Below are 19,132 nucleotides of genomic sequence, written 5' to 3' on the forward strand. Positions count from 1 at the left end.
TCAATTGATCAGTCCATCGGTTGACCGCTTGATCAATGAAAACTGAGAGGTTTGGTCTGGTATGGCTCTGGGGTGAAGACATCTGGGTTGTCCAACTCAAGCACGATCTCCTGCTCTGGCAACCACGGGGGCTGCAGCAGAGCGTCCACAGACATCCTCGGAAGACGCACAGCCTGTGCTCACAGCCCTGCGCCGGCCACAACACTTCCTAGCCTGCACTTGGCTTGCTAAATGACATGCAGTGGTTTTCCATGCAAAACCCACAGCAGGGAGGGCCTGACACTGTCTGGTAGTGGTCTGTCTGCCTGTCTCCGGCACCGACCTACACGTCTGAGGGCAGGAACCAGGTCTTGTGTGTCATGGGGCCCAGCCCCCAAAACAGCGGCCCAGACTTTCTATCCCTTTGCAGGTGCCCAGACTTCCTTAGTGACAAAATCAGCACAGAGGTTTCTAAAGTAGACCACGTTGGTATGATGGTTTCTAACCTAGACTAAATTGATGTGATCGTTTATTACCTTGACTAAGTTTGCATGATGGTTTATAGACTAGTCTCTGTGAGTTCACGACTGTGGGTCTATGGGTCACTCCTCTCAGCCTGAGCCCCCCTGGGAAAATGTGCAAGAAGGAATTTCTTGACACTGGCTGCCCAAATTCAGAGCCCTGACCCGTGGGGCCCCACTGTGGGTCAGCGGGAGAGAGTGGAAACTATACACACAGCTGCTGGGCAGACCAGGAGACAGTGTGGGCCAGGTGCCCCGCTCTTCTCCTTGACAATGGAGTCTCGGTCATGGCATTCAAGGTCTCTCAGGGACTCTTGGCAAAGAAAGAACAGCCCCAGGGCCTTGGATTCTAAGGGTCTTGGCAGTCAAAAGTGCCCCTCTTAATCAACATACCTCAGAGGTCAGAGCACAGGGGACCCTCTGCTTCCTTCTGGTGGGCCCGCTGGGACATGGTCCTCCTCCCTGCCCACCCCCGACACCCAGCAGCTCCACTCGCCCACCCATCCACAGCCTCTGTTACCTGTCTCCCCCTTGCTTCCTTTCATGCCTTCGGCTCCTGGGCTCCCGGGCCTTCCTGGTGGTCCTGGACAACAGATGCCGTGGAGAGTGTAAGGGCTGGGTGGGGCGGATCTTCAGACATCACTCCCCACACCCACCATACGACCGAGCACCTCACCTGTTGGTCCAGTGGGGCCAGCGCTGCCAGGCTCACCCTTGGCTCCCGGGGATCCCGCCGCTCCAGGTGGTCCTAAAAGTTAAGTGATGGATGAAAGGCTGGGGGTGGTTGGCAGGGGGCCTGGCTGCCTATTCCCTCAACAAACACACCTCTGTCTTCAGCAGTGACACATGCATCCCCTAACAACTTACATGTTCCCTGAACAGCTTAAAACATCTCTCTTTAGAAGCCTTAATACCGGCCCTCTTAGTGGGAAGAAAATTAGTCTCAGCAATTTGTTAATTGTTTCCATTCACTGCTGCAGAGTTTGGGGCTTATGGACTTAACTAGGAACTCTAGGTGTGAGTGTCCTGTTTCACGGGACACTATAAATGGAAATTTCAATTAGGCCTGCCCTCCACATGCTGCTCTGTTCCTCTTCGGAGGGGCCGGGTTTATTTTAAGAAACCCCAGAGGCTCTGGATTAATACTACAATGAAATGGAAGACAGAGTCGGGTCTTGAACTTGACTTTGCCCAGGGACAGTGGCACCTGCAATGATGTCAGATTCTCAAAATTCTTACCTTGATTTCCTTTGATTCCAGGAATTCCAGCCACACCTAAATACAGAAGGACTTTTAAGGACTTTTTGCCTCCAGCTCAGCCCACCGGACTAAAGGGGAACATCCACAGGTCAACAGAACTAACTGTGCAGACTTTTACCTGGGAAGCCTGGCCTCCCGGAGTCACCTTTCTCCCCCTGGGCTCCGGGGGGTCCCATGACCCCCATGTCTCCTTTCATGCCTGGATCTCCCTTTCTTCCTGAAAAACCAAGGAGTTGTGGTCAGACATGGGAGGAAGGCGAACCCGGCTTCTAAGTCCAATTCTGTCACTTCCTGTCCCGCCCAAATTCCAAACTCAGATTCCCCGAGACCCAGCGTGGTGCCCAGAAGTGGAAGATATGATGGCTGTCCTCAAGGAGCACACCCCTTTGCCCAGAGACAAAAGTTACTCCTGAAAAATGGATGACCTGGTCTGCCGATGGGCAGCGGAAGGTCCCAGAAGCCGGGTTCTCAGGGCCCTGGTCAGTGCCCTGGTCCCCTCGGGAGGGACCATAGCCCACAGCTCAGGCTCCACCAGTACTGGACAACTATTTAAGTGTCTGCATTTGCAATTAATTTTTCAAGCTTCCTGAACTGAAATCTGAATATTCCAGAAAGCACATCCCAAATGCTGTGAACAGAAGTTTTGAGGCGCTGATGGAGAGAAAGCATAGCAGCACTGTCCCCCAGGGTTCAGCCACGGGCTTCCCTGGTGCCCAAGTTTTCAAATTTTCCACTTGTCATCAGCATTCCAGGCTTGTCCCAGCCTGTCCCCTCCTTGGTCCTCTGTCGCTCCCTCCTCCTTTCTGCCACTGCTCCGTGAATATCAATTGAAGGAGGCTCCTTGCAGGGCAGGCTCGGCCACCCCTTCCCAAACTTCCCAGCCGCCCCACGCAGAGCCCACTCATTGGTACCCACTGACTTAAGAAGCCGATGTGTTTCCACCATCAGCAGAGTCCCATCCCAAGCAACTCCCTCAGGTGCTGGCTTATTGGGATGGACTCTGATTAAAAGGCTCCGTTCCATTATTTTCATGATTTCAGAGCTGGAGAGGACACAGAAGGATGCCAGAAGCCCCTCTAGTCAATTAGGAAAGTAGACAATATGGTCTGGAGTGGAGGGAAAGAAGCAAGTGTCACGCAGAACTCTCTGGATCTGAGATTTGAGTGACATTAGGCTCAAGGTTTGGGAATAAGATTCTTGGAGGTGGCTTGGAGACTTGAAGAATTGTTATTCCTTGACCAAAGACAAAACAGCCGTAAAGAACTTGCTTACGGCTGAGGTCTCTTACAACAGCCTCAGGTGCAAACAGCAAAGTTCTTGGTCATTCAGAACATCCACTTGTGCCAAATGGCACTTCTTAGACAAGACTAGGAACTTTTTCCCCGGGAGAATTTGTAAGTGTCCTGTTGCTCTGGGCCAGCCAGAGCCATCACGCTATTGTGTGTCTTAATGAGGCTCCTTGAGACTGGCCTGGGCCTGCGTCTGTATTGTTATGACTTCCATGTCTCCATCAGAGGGGACGGCCTTGGGCAGCAGAGCAGTCCCCGCGAAAGCACGCCTCTAGAGGCAGCACCTGCTCTCAAGGAATCACAGCTGTGTCTGACTTCAGACCTTTCCCATCACAGCTAAAGGCGGAGTGAGGGAAATAGATGTGTCCCCTGGAAATTCACCACTGTGACATTACCCATCTGCTGGAACAAAGGGCAGAAAACCTCAGTACCACTAGGGGGGGGGCGGGTCTCACTTGGTCCGCTAGCCCTGTCCGCTGGCAGTGGATTGGACAAGCAGTGGGTAAGAGAGATCTTGTGATCTTGGAAAAGGAAATTTGGGAAGAGGAGGGGTAGGTTGGAGTCCTGATTTCTGAAGACGTGAAACTGAAGCATTTCCCCTCACTGGCCCCAGAATTTCACCCAGAGGGTGACTCTGCTCTGCTCTGGCTCCAAAAGCTAAGTGCAAGTGTGACTGAGTTTGTGCCTGGGGCGGTGAGTGCATGTGAGTGCATGTGTGCACGGGAGTGTCTGCGCATGTGTGAGCACGTGCACGAATGTGATCATGTGTGTGTGACTGTACTGCATAAATGTACCTGCGCACGTGTGTGTGTGAGCACGTGGGAGCGTGAGTGACTTTGTGTGTCCCTCTTTGCACCATAAACTCTCCTCCTATTTTTTGCCCATCCTCCAGCCAAAAACCTTCTCGGAAAAACCCTCCTGGAGACTTAGAACACTAGACTCTAGGGGGGTCCCTTCTATTAAATTGCTTCCAAAAATTAGTTCCTCCAAAAAAAGTCCCCCCTCCTAACAAGTTCCCCTCCTGTAGTGGGCAGTGTTCTCTTTCTGTCTCAGTGGCCTAGAGAGAGGCTGTTGGCTTGTTTATTTACCCCTTCTGTGCAAATCTTTTCATCCTGCTCTTTCTCTAGCAATGTTTGTCTTTGCATCTTTACAACTCAGCAGCCTCAACCCCTCTGGGGAGTGGAGGCTGGAGAGTCTTAAGTGGAGAACAGACTGTAATAGTGATGCATCTCCCCCTCCCCCTCTGGGGGGTGCAGCTGAGCACCCACATTTTCTGAGCCAGCCATGCCATGGCCATTTGTAAGGTAGCTGGGCAGCATAAGGCTACAGCCTAAAAGAGAGAGACCATCATGGGCTTTGAATCATTATCTTTAACTCCCCAGTAACCCTCTAGAGCACTCTCACTCCCATTTTGCAGACCGAGAAACTAAGGCTCAGAAAGGTCACAGAGTCAGTCCATGGTGGAGGCAGATATGTCAGACTCTGGAGTCTGGACCAATGAACTTGACTCTCCCCAGTGATGCTTCACAGGCTTGTCCTCTGAGCACCAAGCAGGAGACTGAAGTGTCCACACCCCTCCAGCCGCACCTAGGTGTCCTGCCCGGGATGCAGGTACTTCCTAGCATCCCCAGCCCATCTAGGGTCTCACTCCAGGTAGCTCCCCTCACACACAGACCCCACTGAGCGTTCAGGCTCCTGCGGGTGTGTGTCTGCAGCCCTCTGCACCTGCTCCGAGATAGCCTGCTGTGTAAACCAGTGCGCACGCCCAGCCCCTGCTCACCTGCCTCTCCCTTGATGCCTGGTGGGCCTCGGGGTCCTGAGAGTCCTGGAAAGGAACTCAGAACGTAGCCTGGACAAGGAGGAGAAAAAGAATTACGGGGTCTGTCGACAGAGGCCAGTTTCTCTGGCTTGCTGTCTGCCAGTGACCCTGGCAGGCAGGGGAGGGCGGGTACACCCTGGGCCCCTCCGGACCTGGAAGACCTGAGGAATAGGCACAGAGACGCCAGTGTGCCAACTGACAAGGTGGGGTGACAGTGCCATCATTCACTCAACAAAGTGTCCCTGGGCACGAAGGACCCCCCAAAACTGTGTGGAAAGAAGAAAATAAAAGCAGAGCTCCTTCCTACAAGAAGCTCACGGCCCAGGAGGCAAAACGCAACCATATAGATGACGCCTTCCGAGGGCGGCTGAGTCGGGTGGGCCTGGGCCAAGGAACAGCACTTCCCTTTTAGCTGGGCGCCCCGGGTGTGTCATTTCATTGTTTGGAACGTCAGCTTCCTCGTCGGTGAAGTGGGGGTCATGTACCAGTTACGCAGGGCTGTCCTGAGGTGGCCACGTGGAGACCACCATGGAAAACACACCCAGGCTCTGATAAGTGGCACCAATGGCTGCTGCCTATGTGTCAGATCACTCCCTTCCCCAAGGACTTGGGGGGCAGGACAAGGCTCTTTGCTCATCCTGTCTTTGTCCACTCTGGCTGTGGTCACAACACACCATAGACTGGGGGCCTGAAACGGCAGACATTCACGTCTCATGGTTCTGGAGGCTGGGAGCCCAAGATCAGTGGCCTGCACGGTGAGGTTCTGGGGAAGGCCCTCTGCTGTGCTGCAGACTGCTGCTTTCTCACTGGGTCCTCACGCGGTGGAAGGAGCCAGGCAGCTCCCTGGGGTCTCATCTCTAAGGGCAGGTCCACTGGCCTCCCCCCTCCAAGGTCCACATGTTGTCTGGACTGGCTTGGTGCCCACTGTTACCCTCACCTCCCATGGGCCAGCATTGGTTGGCTGCGTGGGAGTGGTCCTGGGAACCGCCCTGGGCTCTCCGTCTTACCTGCCCTCCTGCACCTTCTGGATCGGTCTGAGGGCTTTGTGACTCAGACCTGGCCTTCGGCCAGTTGCTCTAGACCCTGGCTTTTGGAGGTCACCCTCACTTGGACAGGGTTCTTGGTTCCTAGGTTCCAGCCTGCACCGTCTCCCAGAGACCTGTCTGCAGCCCCCAAGGGGGCCTGTAACTTCATGCCCACCCCATATGGCCTTTACTCCCCTCTCTGTCTTCGCCCCCAGGGTCTCATACCAGGCCAGGGTCTGGGAAGTCCCCGTCCTTGCCAGAGAAAGGGATTAAGGCCCCAAGACCCCCTTGCCCATGCACAAGCAGCGCCCCCCTTTCCCTTCCTCTCTGAGGAGTCCCAGGCCAGGGCGGAAGGGCCAACCTGGGTTCTGAGTAAAGTTGTCCACCCATCGCTGTAGGTGCTCCTGCCTGCTGTAGACCTGGATGAACTGGGCCTGCAGGACTTGCAGCTTCGTTGCACCCCTGACCGGAGATGGGCCAGGCATCAACTGGAGGAAAGAGGAAGATGGGCTCTCCTCCACAAGCAGCGTTTCATTGTCATAGTAACTCTCCAGGTGCCGGAGCCGCTCCTGCAGATTCAGAACTGGACACCCAACCCCCACAGCATCCTTTTAGGGATGTCACTAAAGCCCTGACATTCTGTGTCACTTGTGCATAACTCTGTAGGTCCTGAATAGGGAAACACACATTTCATGCATTGTGAGGAACTGACATGAGCACAGAACTTTGTATCTTGTGTGTGGGCACTCCACCCTCAGACATGACATTGCATGCCATAGAACATATCTGCTCAGCCTGGAGATGTACCCACTGCGTCCATGATCAACCTTCATGCAGTTAAGGGCTTTGTGCCTGCTCTGGGGTGAATGCATGTCCACTAATCTGCTGGTCTGGCCTCATGACGTGTGACCTCAATATGTATGTGATGTGTTGATGACAACAGAGTACGCAGCATTCTTGAGTGAGCTTATGGTCTGTTGATGGAGTTGTTTCATGGCCAAACCATTTGGACTGGGAGAACTTTGAAAGTAAAATCATGTTCGAATGAAACACTCTGATCAGCAACGGTCCTTCCCACTCAGAGGCTGGGAATCTTTGATGTGAGAAGCACGTGGCAGACCCGTGTGAAATCACTGCATCGTTCACTGCTTCAGACGTGCACTGCAGCCTCACACGTGCAGTCTCTCTCTCTCTCAAACACACACACACACACAACACATACTCTGCTCTCTGCTTCCCGCCCCCGCCCCGCTCCGCTGTGGCTGTCCAGGGGCTGAGAACTCTCTTTCAGCAGGTGGGCAATGGTGACCCCAGGGCTCTCCTCTGAACCTAAGCCATGTGAGGTGGGGCCACACTGTCATCCCAAGGGGGACCAGAGAGGACCCAAATGTCTTACCTTTCATTATCACCAGCCCAATGCCTGCGGTGAGCAGAATCAGATAGATGACCACCGGGACCATGCAGTTCATCCCACCTCTCTTCTTGGCACGTGGATCTGAAACAACCCAGACAGAAGGTGGCTGCTGCAGAGGATGGAGAACAGGGGCCCAGCCTGTGCCCCTTTCCCCTCATGAGACCTCCAAAAAGGCCACCACCTCCAAATCTTCTGCGTGATCCACCTTCTGGCCACAAGGCAAGAAATGCCATTGTCAGTCCCTCACGTGTGTGGCTGGGCAAAAAACACCCATGCTCATATCTTTAGCTGGAAAAGTTTCATCTTCAACCCAAGTATCACGGCAGCCTGGCCCACGGTCCAAGCCCCAGCACCGCGCCTGGCCATGGTGGGCACTCAGTCAATGTTCATCAGGTGAATCAACGAATTCACTTATTTCAATTTCAAAACTCTGGGAGAAGGAGGATGGTTCCTATTTTATAACCAATGAGTGAGGTTTGGAAAAGTAAAAAACAAAACAAAACAAAACAAAACCTGTTAGGTTATAAGACAAGATCTGGAAATCTTGTCCAGGCCTTTGTTTTTTTGTTTTTTCTCCAGATTTTTAAATTATAAAAGTAAAACATGCTTCATATAATTTATCAAACAATGTGGAGAGCATTGCAAGGATTTATACTTTTGTAATTAACCCCCTGAGCTTCTAACCTGCTAACGTGAACTCTGTTAGCGTTCTGGGGCGTGGCCTTCCTCTCAGAAACTTACAAACCCATACACTCCTAGACAGACTTGTTTTCTCTCCCTTTAATTTTATACTAATGATATCATTTTGCAACTGCACATCAATTATAGCACCTTGCTTTCTGCGATGAATGATTTTTTTCATGGACGTCCCTCTAGTTTTCTTGATACAGAGGGATTTGACTGTTTCCTTTAATAGATGCTTGATATTCATTAAAGACACTTGGCTATGCTCAGTCTAGTGCAAGTTATCTTCCCATGTACCCCTGGAATCCAGGCCCACATAGCAGTGTGAGTGAGCTCTCCTACATGCAGCCTGGTCGAGTTGCTCCCTTGCCTTCAGCCCTTCAGCTCACTGCCCTCAAGACAGCTCCCTGGCTGTCACCTTGAGCCCTGCTGCCGGCCAGGTCTCCTACAGCCATGCCTCCACACCACACCTCCGCGTGGACACTGACAATGGTCAGGCCAGGCCACTGTGGTTGCACTCTTCTGACTTCCGGCAGTGTGTGTCCTCTGCATATCCAATCCCACATCCTTCTTTCTGTGTGACAAATTCTTTGTTGTTGTTGTTGTTGCTATTTGCCTATTTTATATATAGTAGTTAGTATCTGCAAATCTCGAACTCTCAAATTATCCCTTGCCACCTCTTTACCCCTTGGTAACCATAAGTTTGTTTTCTATGTCTGTGAGTCTGTTTCTGTTTTGTAAATACGTTCATTTGTGTCTTTTTTTTTTAGATTCCATGTATAAGTGAGAGCATACGATATTTTTCTTTCTCTTTCTGGCTTATTTCACTTAGAATGATGATCTTCAGGTCCATCCATGTTGCTGCAAGAGGCATTAATTTATTCGTTTTATGGCTGAGTAGTATTCCATTGTAAATATATACCACAACTTTTTATAAATTGAAGTACAGTCAGTTACAATGTGCCAATTGCTGTTGTACAGCACAATGTCCCAGCCATGCTTATACATATGTATTTGTTTTCATATTCTTTTTCATTAAAGGTTATTACAAGATATTTAATACAGTTTCTTGTGCTATACAGAAGAAACTTTTTTTAAAATCTGTTTTTATATTTAGTGGCTAACATTTGCAAATCTCAAATTCCCAAATTTAGCTCTTCCCACCCCCTTTCCCCCAGTAACCATAAGATTGTTTACTATGTCTGTGAGTCTGTTTCTTTTTGGTAGATGAGTTCATTAGTGTCCTCTTTTTTTTTAGATTCCACATGAGTGACATCATATGGTATTTTTCTCTTTCTGGCTTGCTTCACTTAGAATGACAAGCTCCAGGTCCATCCATGTTGCTGCAAGTGGCATTATTTTATTCTTTTTTATGGCTAAGTAGTATTCCATTGTATAAATATACCACAGCTTCTTTATCTAGTCATCTGTTAATGAACATTTAGATTGTTTCCATGTCTTAGCTATTGTAAATAGTGCTGCTATGAACATTGGGGTGCATATTTCTTTTTGAATTAGGATTCCCTCTGTATATATGCCAGGAGTGGGATTGCTGGATCATATGGTAAGTCTTTTTTTAGTTTTTTGAGGAATCTCCATACTGTTTTCCATAATGATGCACCAAATTGCATTCCTACCAACAGTGTAGGAAGGTAGGTTCCCTTTCCTCTACACCCTCTCCAGCCAGCCTTTATCATTTATGAACGTTTTAATGATGGTCATTCTGAGTGGTGTGACTAATTCTTACTCATCCTTTGGGAGCACAGTGGAGCTTCCTTACTCCAAGAGAGATACTCTGGCTCCCCTGGGCTGAGTGGGACTTCACTCTGCTTCCTGACATTACTCTGTATCTTAATCCACTGTGACCACTGAGCAACCTGAACTATGTCTATGTCTCAGAACCTCCTCCAAATGGCCTGGAAGTTTCTTAGAAAGATGATGGAAGTGTGCTAGAAAGATGATAACTGGATAGATGACCAGATGAGCGAGTGGCTGCCAAGGTTTGTGTGCTGAACATGCACAGAGTTGAACAGTGCCCATTTAGAGTTCTGAGAGAGCACTGAGAATGCAACTTTGGATCTCAGGTATCCACACAATCATCATGGTGAGGATGGGCAACACACAAGGGAAGCCTCTCATTTAACAGAAGATGGTGGATGTTGTGAATACAGTCTTCTAGACAGCAATAAACATGATGAAATATAACATGTGATGGGAATAGGAAGATAAACACTGCTTCAGAGACACAGGCATTACAGAGGTCAGAGGTGGAGGTGAGGACCAGCAGGGAAGATACAGATATTTTCAAACTAGATGGTAGGACCATGGGGTAAGCATCTGACTAAGGATAATGAGAGGGAAAACACACACGGTATTATGATGGGAGAGGTTTGTTATGTCCACTCAGGCCCAGAAGGCATTTTAATTCAGAGCTATCACCTGGCATAGAGGCAAGGTGTTTTAGAAACTGGGAACTTCAAATCTGTGGGCTTTGTCTAACTCACTCCATACAAGGAAGATCTGATAAATTCTTTACCCTCAATGCTGATCATTTCATCTCTTAGTGGGTAGAAAAAGTTACAGAGGAAGTAAAATCTACTCAGAATTGGGTTTGACCAATGAGGAAGGGAGAAGAGAATAAAAAAAGAAAAAGCCTCATGTGAGCAAGAATGAGCTTCCTTGGAGTAAACTCTGGTGCATCTGGGTGAAGATCTTAGGGAAGTAGGTTTTAGAAATTTGACAGCTCTAGTATCTGACTCACAGTGAAAATATGGCTCCAGATGGAATTTAAAAGGCAATTCCAAGAAGGAGCTCAATGAAGAAAAAAGGATGCACACTAACTCCAGAGTTTCCAGGCTTGGCATCTCCCAACCCCTCACCCAGTGGCAGAAGGTAGCTTGGTAGGTACACTTCTTTCCTGCTGTAATGTTAGTGGAGATCAAACGAGAGCCCCTCTCCTCCACCCCTAGCACTGGGCTGTTGGTGAGCAGGGCAGTGGTCTTTGCCCAGTGAGTTTGATGTCTCTCTCCCCTTACCTAGCAGCACTGGGCAACGTAGAGGGGTACCTTCTGCCCCTGTAGGCAGCAGCAGCAGGGAGCAAGAAAGAACACCAATAGCACAAGGTGAATGAAGCAGGGCAGAGTAACATAGTCAGGACTCTGAAAATTAAATTTTTACTGGAAACATAGCCCACAAAATGGGCCAGAATCTATGTAATAAACCTAAACAGCTTATGTAAGAAACCTGAACCTAAACCTATCATTGAGCTAATAGCAATGTTGTAATTATTCAATAAGGATTTTAAAGCAGCCAAAACCAAAATGCTTTAGTGAGTAATTACAAATAAAACATTTCTTAATCTCACAAAACTATAAGATATGTAAAAGAACCAAATGGAAGTTGTATTACTCCAAAACACCCCTAAAATTTTAAAACCTCACTACATTGGCTCAGTAGTGTAATAAATATGACAAAGGGAAGAATCAGTGAATTAAATAATAATAGAAATTACCCAATCTGAAAAACAGAAAATGAACAACACCATCAACAACAAACTGAACCTCAGAGACCTGTGGATCAATAAAAAAAACACATAATACTCATATTACTGAAGTCCTAGAAAGAGTGTGAAGCTGAAAAAAATATTCAAAGAAGTAATGATAGCTGAAAATTTCTCAGATTTGCTGGAAGACATAAACCTACAGATTCAAGAAGGAGATATGTGTAAAACATGGTAAATTCAAAGAAATTCATACCAAGATACATCACACATGAATAAAAACCTGAAAAGTTTAGAGAAAAAGAAGATTAAAAATCTTAAGAAAAAGAAAAACTCTTGAAAGCATCCAGACAGAAATGACACACTACCTATAAACTAATACGAGTTCAAATGACAGACAATTTCTCATTTGAAACCATGAAGATCAAGCAGAAGTAGCACAATGTTTTTTGTTTGCTGAACGAAATATACTTCATCAGAAATATATATCTGATGAAAACATCTTTCAACAATGAATGGGAAATGGAGATTCTCAGATGAAGGAAAACTAATAGAAGTTATTGCTAGTAAACTTACCTTTAAAAAGTGCCTAAAGGAAGTTCTTCCAACAGAATGAAAATGATAGAAGGCTTGGCACTTGAAAAGGGAAGGAAGAACAGAAAAAAAGGAAAGAAGAATGGGTAACATGTAGTGATTAGACCATCCTTCTTACAATTTTTAAAACTCACATTTGCCAGTTGAAACAAAAATTATAATACTATCTGATGTGGTACTCAGTGTACACAGAGGAAGTACCTCAGACAATTCATTTTAAAAGTGAAGAGGATAAAAGGATGTAAATGGAAATAAGATTTCTACACTTGATTCAAAGTGGTAAAGTGTTGATACCAGTGGACTGTAAGTTTTTATGTATGCTATGCCCAGAGCAACCACTAAATAAACTATTCAAAGAGATACACCTCTAAAACCTATAAATAAATAAAAATGGAATTCTAAAAAAGTGTCCAAGTAAACCATATTAAGGAAAGAAAAGAGAAACAGATGAATAAGAAACAGAGGAAACAAAGAGAAAATACAAAATAAGATGGCAGTTTTAAGCCTAACATGCCTATAATTACTTTAATCTAAATAGTCTAAATATACCAAATAGAGGGCAGACATTGGGCAAGTGGATGAAAAAGCATGACCCAAGTATCAGCTACCTGTAAGAAACCAAACAGTAGAACTTCTATTCTCATGAAGCAAAATTGATGAAACTAAAAGGAAAAATGGACAAATCCCAATTATAATTGGGGACATTAACACCCCATTCTCAGCAATTGATAAAAAAGTCAGCAAAGGCATAGAAGAGCTATAGAAGAACTGAACAACATCATCAACCAATAGGATCTAACTCCATGTAACAACAGCAGAATACACATTCTTTTCATGCACACATGGAATAGTCACTAACATCATACCCTGGGTCATAAAACAAACCTCAAAAAAATGTAGAAGAAATTAAAATTTACAGAGTATAGTCTCTGACAATAATGAAATCAACATAGAAATCAAATCAAAAATAGAAGTCAACAGCAGATAGACAATAGAAAAATCTCCAAACACTTGGAAAAATTTTTTAAACTTCTAAATAATGCATGGGTCATAAATTCTCAAAGAAAAATTTTTGAAACAGAACTGAATGAAAATGAAAATACAACATATCAAATCATGGGATACAACTAAAGCAGCACTAGAAGGGAAATTTATAGCACCAAATCCTTACATTACAAACGAGAAAAAGTTTCAAATCAGTAAGCTAAGTTCTGACCTCAAGAAACTAGAAAAGAAGAGCAAAATAAACCCTAAACAATAGAAGAAAAGAAAATAATAAAGATCAAAGTAGAAATCAATGAGATTTAAAATAAGATTACAGAAGAGAAAATTGAAAGCAAAAATCTGTTTTTTTGACTAAAATCAAGAAAATTGATAAAGCTCTAGCAAGACTGACAAAGATGAAAAGAAAGAAGACACAAATCTCCAATATCAAAAATGATCTCTATCTACACACACAAATGAGTAAACTAAAGAAATCTAAACAAGCTCTGTGGGTTGCACCAATGTCAGTTTCCCAGTTGTCATATTGTGCTATAGCTACACAGGATGTTATCTCTGGGGAAAAATGGGCGAAGGTCACGGAGACCTCGCTGTACATTTTTTGCAGCTTTCTGTGAATTTACAATTATTTCACAATAAAGTTAAAAAGAAGACACCTCTGGGTAAAGCCAGGTTTTAAAAAAAATGCTGAGAAATAATGACATGACAAAAAATAAAGTCAGAACAATGCATGGAATGAAAGTAGTCATATCAGCAAGGCTGACCTTGAATGGACTCCAGGGTTAAGGTTTGTTAACAGAATATTTAAAATTAACTTTAAAATAGGAAAAAGGGACAGCTATGTTCAAAGCTGGGGCCAATGTCTAATGTTAATTAAAACAAAGAACAACAAAAAGCCCTATAACTTTTCTATTTATATTTCTTGGGGTCTTCTCTGTCAAGTAGGATGCTCTTCAGACTGAAATTGGTGGGAAGAAATATCATGAAGAAAGATGTGAAACTTCAAATAGTTGAGGGCTTTGGACGAGAGGGCTAGACAGATTACATTCTACAGACTGGCAAGAGCTTGCCAACGTGGGAACAGAATTTGAGAAACCAGACACATCAGGAGAGCGACAGGAAAACCTGAGCCAGACAAATGCTCATATTTTCAAGAAGGTGGAAAGGATCACATCCCAGAAAGTTATTGCCAACAGGGACAAACGTGAAGTCCCTCATTCAAGCTCAAATTTTCCATTGTTGAAGGGGAGAGGGGCTGATACTGGTTCAGGAGGAAAGACCTGGGATTTCGTCGGACCTTCAAGCATCAAGAGCCAGCAGTATGTGGAGGCTCTTTAGAAAACTAAAGCAATCTTCAGCCAACAGATATCTAGGTAGGTAGGTAGATAGGTAGATAGACAGACAGATAAACAAGCCTGGAGCCATTTAGTGCTGAAGCAAGTAGGTTTTTTTCATCTCAGTAAGCCCCAAGGGAGGGGGCCCCTGTGTTCCAGAGCCTCCCAGTGATTACTGTCCGTAATGGCACTCATCTAGAAAGGTCCGTATGTTCCATGATCTTTGTAAGAGGAGACAGGAAGTTGTGAATGCATTTAGGAAAATGTTCCATCCAAACTGGAGCGATTTGGTTCGGGATTAGATTTTTAGTTAGTGGCCTCTATAACCCAAGTCAGAAATCTGGGATTCACCCTTGACTCTTGCATCATCCTCACTTGCCTTGTCCACCTCCCCCCCATTATAGTCCTACTGATTTGCCATCTAATATTTCTCCAGAGTGTTCTCTCTTTTCCTTCCACATACCCACTGCCTCTCATCCTCTCTGCCAACCTCCTCTCTGTCGTCTGGGTTACACTTGAGAGTGAATAATTGCAAAGGCAAATCACTACCTCTCAGCCCAACATCAACCTTTTCAAAGCTCCCCATTGCCCTCAGGATAAAGTCCAATTAATTGGTCCTAGTCTCAATCCCCACTGAGTTTCTTCACCTGATTTTGCCCCAACAATATGGAGCTATTTGTATTTTTCCTGACTATTCCTTGTGAATGTATCATAACCATGTGGTCCCCTACCTTAGCCCCAGTCACCATCTCCTTTCTCTAACTCATCCTCCTTATCCTTTAAGCTTTAGAAGAGGTCTCAACTCTGCCCTCCAGGGCCCCACACCAGGTTAGATCTGTCCATAAGGTCCTGTGCAAATCTCACTCACAGCCAGTGATAAATTGTATAGAAGTAGTCAAGTGATGGATAAGCTCACTCTGTCATCGCCTGCTGCCATGGCAACAGGACTGTGGGCTCCCTGAGGCCAGAAGTCATGCTTGTTCTTGTCTGTTTCCTCGATGCTGAGTGCAGTGGCCAGGAGGTAGTAGGTGCCAAATATGTTTGATCACTTGACTTACCTGACTTTGCTTGAACCTTTACAGTACCTTAAAAAGTCATATCTCCAGAATGCTGCCTTCCCCAAAGTTCTGAATCACCAACAGTTATTAAAGTCATTTACACTCCTGCCTTCTTCGTTATCCCACTATAAATTCCTAAAGGCAGAGCACCAGACTCCTCATCTTTGTAACCGCATAAATTCCAGCCAGTGATCTGTACAGACACTGAATGAGACAGTCAGGCCAAGGGACAGAGCTGCAATTATCCCTGCACATACAACTTCCAGAAAAGACTGGGAGGGGGAATGACTGATTGACTTACAAGACAATTCCAAGAGGATATTCTGAGATGAGAAATCAGAAAGCCCCTCTAAAAGCACTCGCCTATGACTTTAAATGCCACAAATTCTAGAAGATTTAAAACAATGCATCACCTGACTAAATAAATAAAACAACAGAGTTGACTGAAGTTTTAAAATCTGAGTTGAATCTAAGACAAACTAATTATGAAGCTGTAACATATCCTAGCCCACACCATATGCACTCTCAAAGCAACATATGGGTTCTAACAGAAGTCACCTGAAAGAATGGAATTGCAATTTTAACGGAATTGCATTAAATACATGTGATACCTGCCTTCAGTTTCATGGAACTTTTTCATCTCCTTTGTTTTGCATTGTCCTCTCATCACACAATTCATCACACACACAACCTATGTGTCGGAAAGAGACACTAAGCAAAAGGAGGGGAGTCTAATAAGCATTAACATTAATCAAAGGGAAAGTATTTACATGCAATTTAAGGGAATTGTAAAGCTAAAAAAACCCCAACTGAATGCTAAAGACACAGCATCTATTACCAGTATTCCACAAATTTCTGATGGAAACATTCTAGGGATGTATTGTTGACAGTCTACGCCACAAACCTAGACTTTCTATTGGCTGGTTATTCTGATGTCGCCAAGAGAAAGACCACAACGCCAGGCAATGTCATTACTGGGGAGTAGTACTTTACCATTAATTTCAAAGGTCTCCCTTGTAGAGAACATGGTTTGGTTGAGAGCCGCTCTTGCTCCGTTGCTGGCCAGGAGCTCTTCCTGCTTGAGAACTTCCTCATTTTCCATTGCTATGCTTTATAGATGGCCAAAGTTCTGGAGCCAGCAGAAATGCTCCCCTCAAGAGGAACTACTTGGGGAAAGATTGTTCCCTTTTAAACAATGCTGCTGCTGCTTGTAGAGCACATATATTTCCCTTGGCTCTGATGCCTGAATTTGCAAAATGTTTCCTGATGTGATCAGGATTAAGCAGTTCTCAAAACTGGGCTATTCACTCTTGGAGCTCCTGCTTCCTGCAGCTGCTTGCTAAGGGGTGGGCTTTGGGGCACAAGTCACAGGACTTTGAAACCACCCGTTGCCCCGAGGCCCCTAAGAACAGAGAGCTGATGACTCCAGGAAGGATGTTTCTCCCCCTTTCCTGTGCCTGTCCATGCCCCACCATGATCCCAGACCCAGTTGTCCTAGGACCTCTCCAGCCCACACTGAAACCTGCCTTCTTTGACCTACATCAACCCTTACAGTTCATCCTTGCTGTGCAAAGTGTGGGCCATGGACCAGCGGCATCAGTATCACTCGGAAACTTTTGATAAAGGCAGAGTCTCAGGGCCCGCCCCGTATAGACTGAATCCAAATCTGCAGTTTAACAAGATCCTCAAGTGATGTATGTACACATTCAAGTTGGAGGAGCACTGCTCTACCCAACACATTTCAGCATTTAATGATGTTTCCTCTCATAGCTTTCCCGTGTTCTCTGTGTGTGTGCACATGTGCGCCTTTGTGCTGGCTCTGGTCCCAGTAAAACCTGAGCTTTTAAAGAAGGGAAACCCCTTTCCTATCTCCCCGACATCAGACACTCCTTATGATAGGGAGGTTGAATAGTGTGTTTGTTAAGACATGGACCCTAAAACCTTGAATGTCTGGGTTCAAATTCCATTTCCTCTGCATAGCAGCCATGTGACCATGGACAAGTCACTTCGGCTTTGAGTATCTCACTTTCCTTGTTTGTAAAATAAGGAAGGTGGTGATAATTTTTGTAGATGTTCAATGGCTTAAATGGTGAAAGGTGGCTAGGATGGCACCTGGTGGGTGATGAGCACTAAGGCCGTGTTGCTGTTATCACTAGAGACATTGTGAACCCACCAGGTGCTAGAGAGATGCAGGAAACAGTCCTTGTCTTAAAGGAGCTCAGTCTAGTACATAGGATGGATGTGGGTACAAGTAAATTGCAGACAATCGCGGCTGGTGATTAGAGTATCTGATGAGACAGAAGTGGCCAGGAGGCGGGGGCGGGAACACCCAAGAAGCTTTATGGTCAAATCTGGGTTTAACGGATGACTAGGGGTTTACCTGTAGAGCAGGATAAGGTGAGGGCCTTGCAGGTGGGAAAGATGCAGGTATAGCCTCACAGCAGCAGGATGCTTAGAGGCAGGGGAACCAGGGATGACCAGGCTATTTGGGACATGAGAGGCAAAGTGGCAGGAGATGAGACTGGGCTGGGGCAAGTCATTGTCTTTGACCTGTGGGGTTGCAGAAAGCAAAAAGGGGAAGACACTCAGGAAAGGGAGTGACTGGCAGCACTCCACAAGGCAGGGGTCCCCAGTGTGCCTAAATTTCAACATTTAGGAAGTCTCTGGTTTTGACTAAGGGCTAGGTGTAGAAGCCAGGGCAGAAAAGGTTAAAGGAAGAGAACTGGAAGTGAGGAAATGAAGGCAGCTGGCAGCTCCAGTCACAAGTTTGGGGGTGAACCACCCAAGAGAGCTGGGACTTCAGGGGATCCCCAGTGAAGGAACCCACTTCTTAGGCTGCAGGTTCTCCTCTGCCTGGTCAGCTCAACTCTGGGGGGGGGGCAGAAGGAGCACTGGAAAGCGCTGTGGGCTAATTACCAAGTGCCTCCTTCGTTAAACAGAGCATTTAGTGGATGTCAAGTCATTTAGCTCTGGCTCTGGGGAACCAAACACAACTCTTTCATTAACTTGCTGTGTGATCTTAGGTGACTGACAACTTCTCTGCACAGTGTAATAACTCAGAGAGCTTTAACTGTTATCTGGAATGTAATAGGTGTCAGGCACCATGCTAGAGACTTCTATAAATTACTCAACACTCACAACAACTTGTAATTTGCCTTAGGTCTTGTGGTTAGAAAGTGAGGACACCAGAATTCAACTCCAGGATCCCCTGCCTCTACAGCTTGATTTAAATCTACTTTAATCCAGCCACTAGCTATAATCCAGAAGTTCATACCAGATGAGCTTCTTGAAAACATATGTGATCTTCTCCCACCCCAGCCTGAGATTCTGGTTTTAATAAGAAGCCTCATGACAGGTTCATGACTTTAATAAGAAGTCTCATGACACACAGCCAGGCTGAGGACCACTGTGCAGAATAACGAAGTGGTCACATGCAGCACGGAGACCGGGACGAGCCCTCAGGACTCCACCCTGAGAGGATCCATGAATCATAGGGAATCACCAATATTCATCCCACTTGACACTTGATAAATGGATATTTTATAGGATTCAACCTAATCCATCCAGCCTGCAGGGCCAGGACTAGAGTGAGGCCAATGATACACTAGCCTGGGGTACAAAAGACTCAGTAATCAAGGTAAGTAATATTTTAAC

General features: G+C 46.0%; 1 protein-coding gene across 1 annotated transcript in view; it reads right to left on the bottom strand.

The window, feature by feature from the left end:
* The window catches only part of MARCO (macrophage receptor with collagenous structure), a 27,153-nt gene extending 10,416 nt beyond the window's left edge, over positions 1–16,737 (bottom strand). Inside the window, exons 1-8 of the mRNA XM_014565017.2 lie at positions 16,472–16,737; positions 7,290–7,388; positions 6,255–6,476; positions 4,830–4,898; positions 1,879–1,977; positions 1,740–1,775; positions 1,177–1,248; positions 1,021–1,083 (exon numbers count right to left, since the gene is read on the bottom strand). Coding sequence (XP_014420503.2) covers positions 1,021–1,083; positions 1,177–1,248; positions 1,740–1,775; positions 1,879–1,977; positions 4,830–4,898; positions 6,255–6,476; positions 7,290–7,388; positions 16,472–16,580 — 769 coding nt within the window. The 5' untranslated portion in view covers positions 16,581–16,737. The remainder of the gene's footprint in view (positions 1–1,020; positions 1,084–1,176; positions 1,249–1,739; positions 1,776–1,878; positions 1,978–4,829; positions 4,899–6,254; positions 6,477–7,289; positions 7,389–16,471) is intronic.
* Positions 16,738–19,132: the final 2,395 nt, after the last annotated feature.

This window comes from Camelus ferus, chromosome 5 (genome assembly GCF_009834535.1).
Source record: "Camelus ferus isolate YT-003-E chromosome 5, BCGSAC_Cfer_1.0, whole genome shotgun sequence".
Taxonomy (NCBI): Eukaryota; Metazoa; Chordata; class Mammalia; order Artiodactyla; family Camelidae; genus Camelus; species Camelus ferus.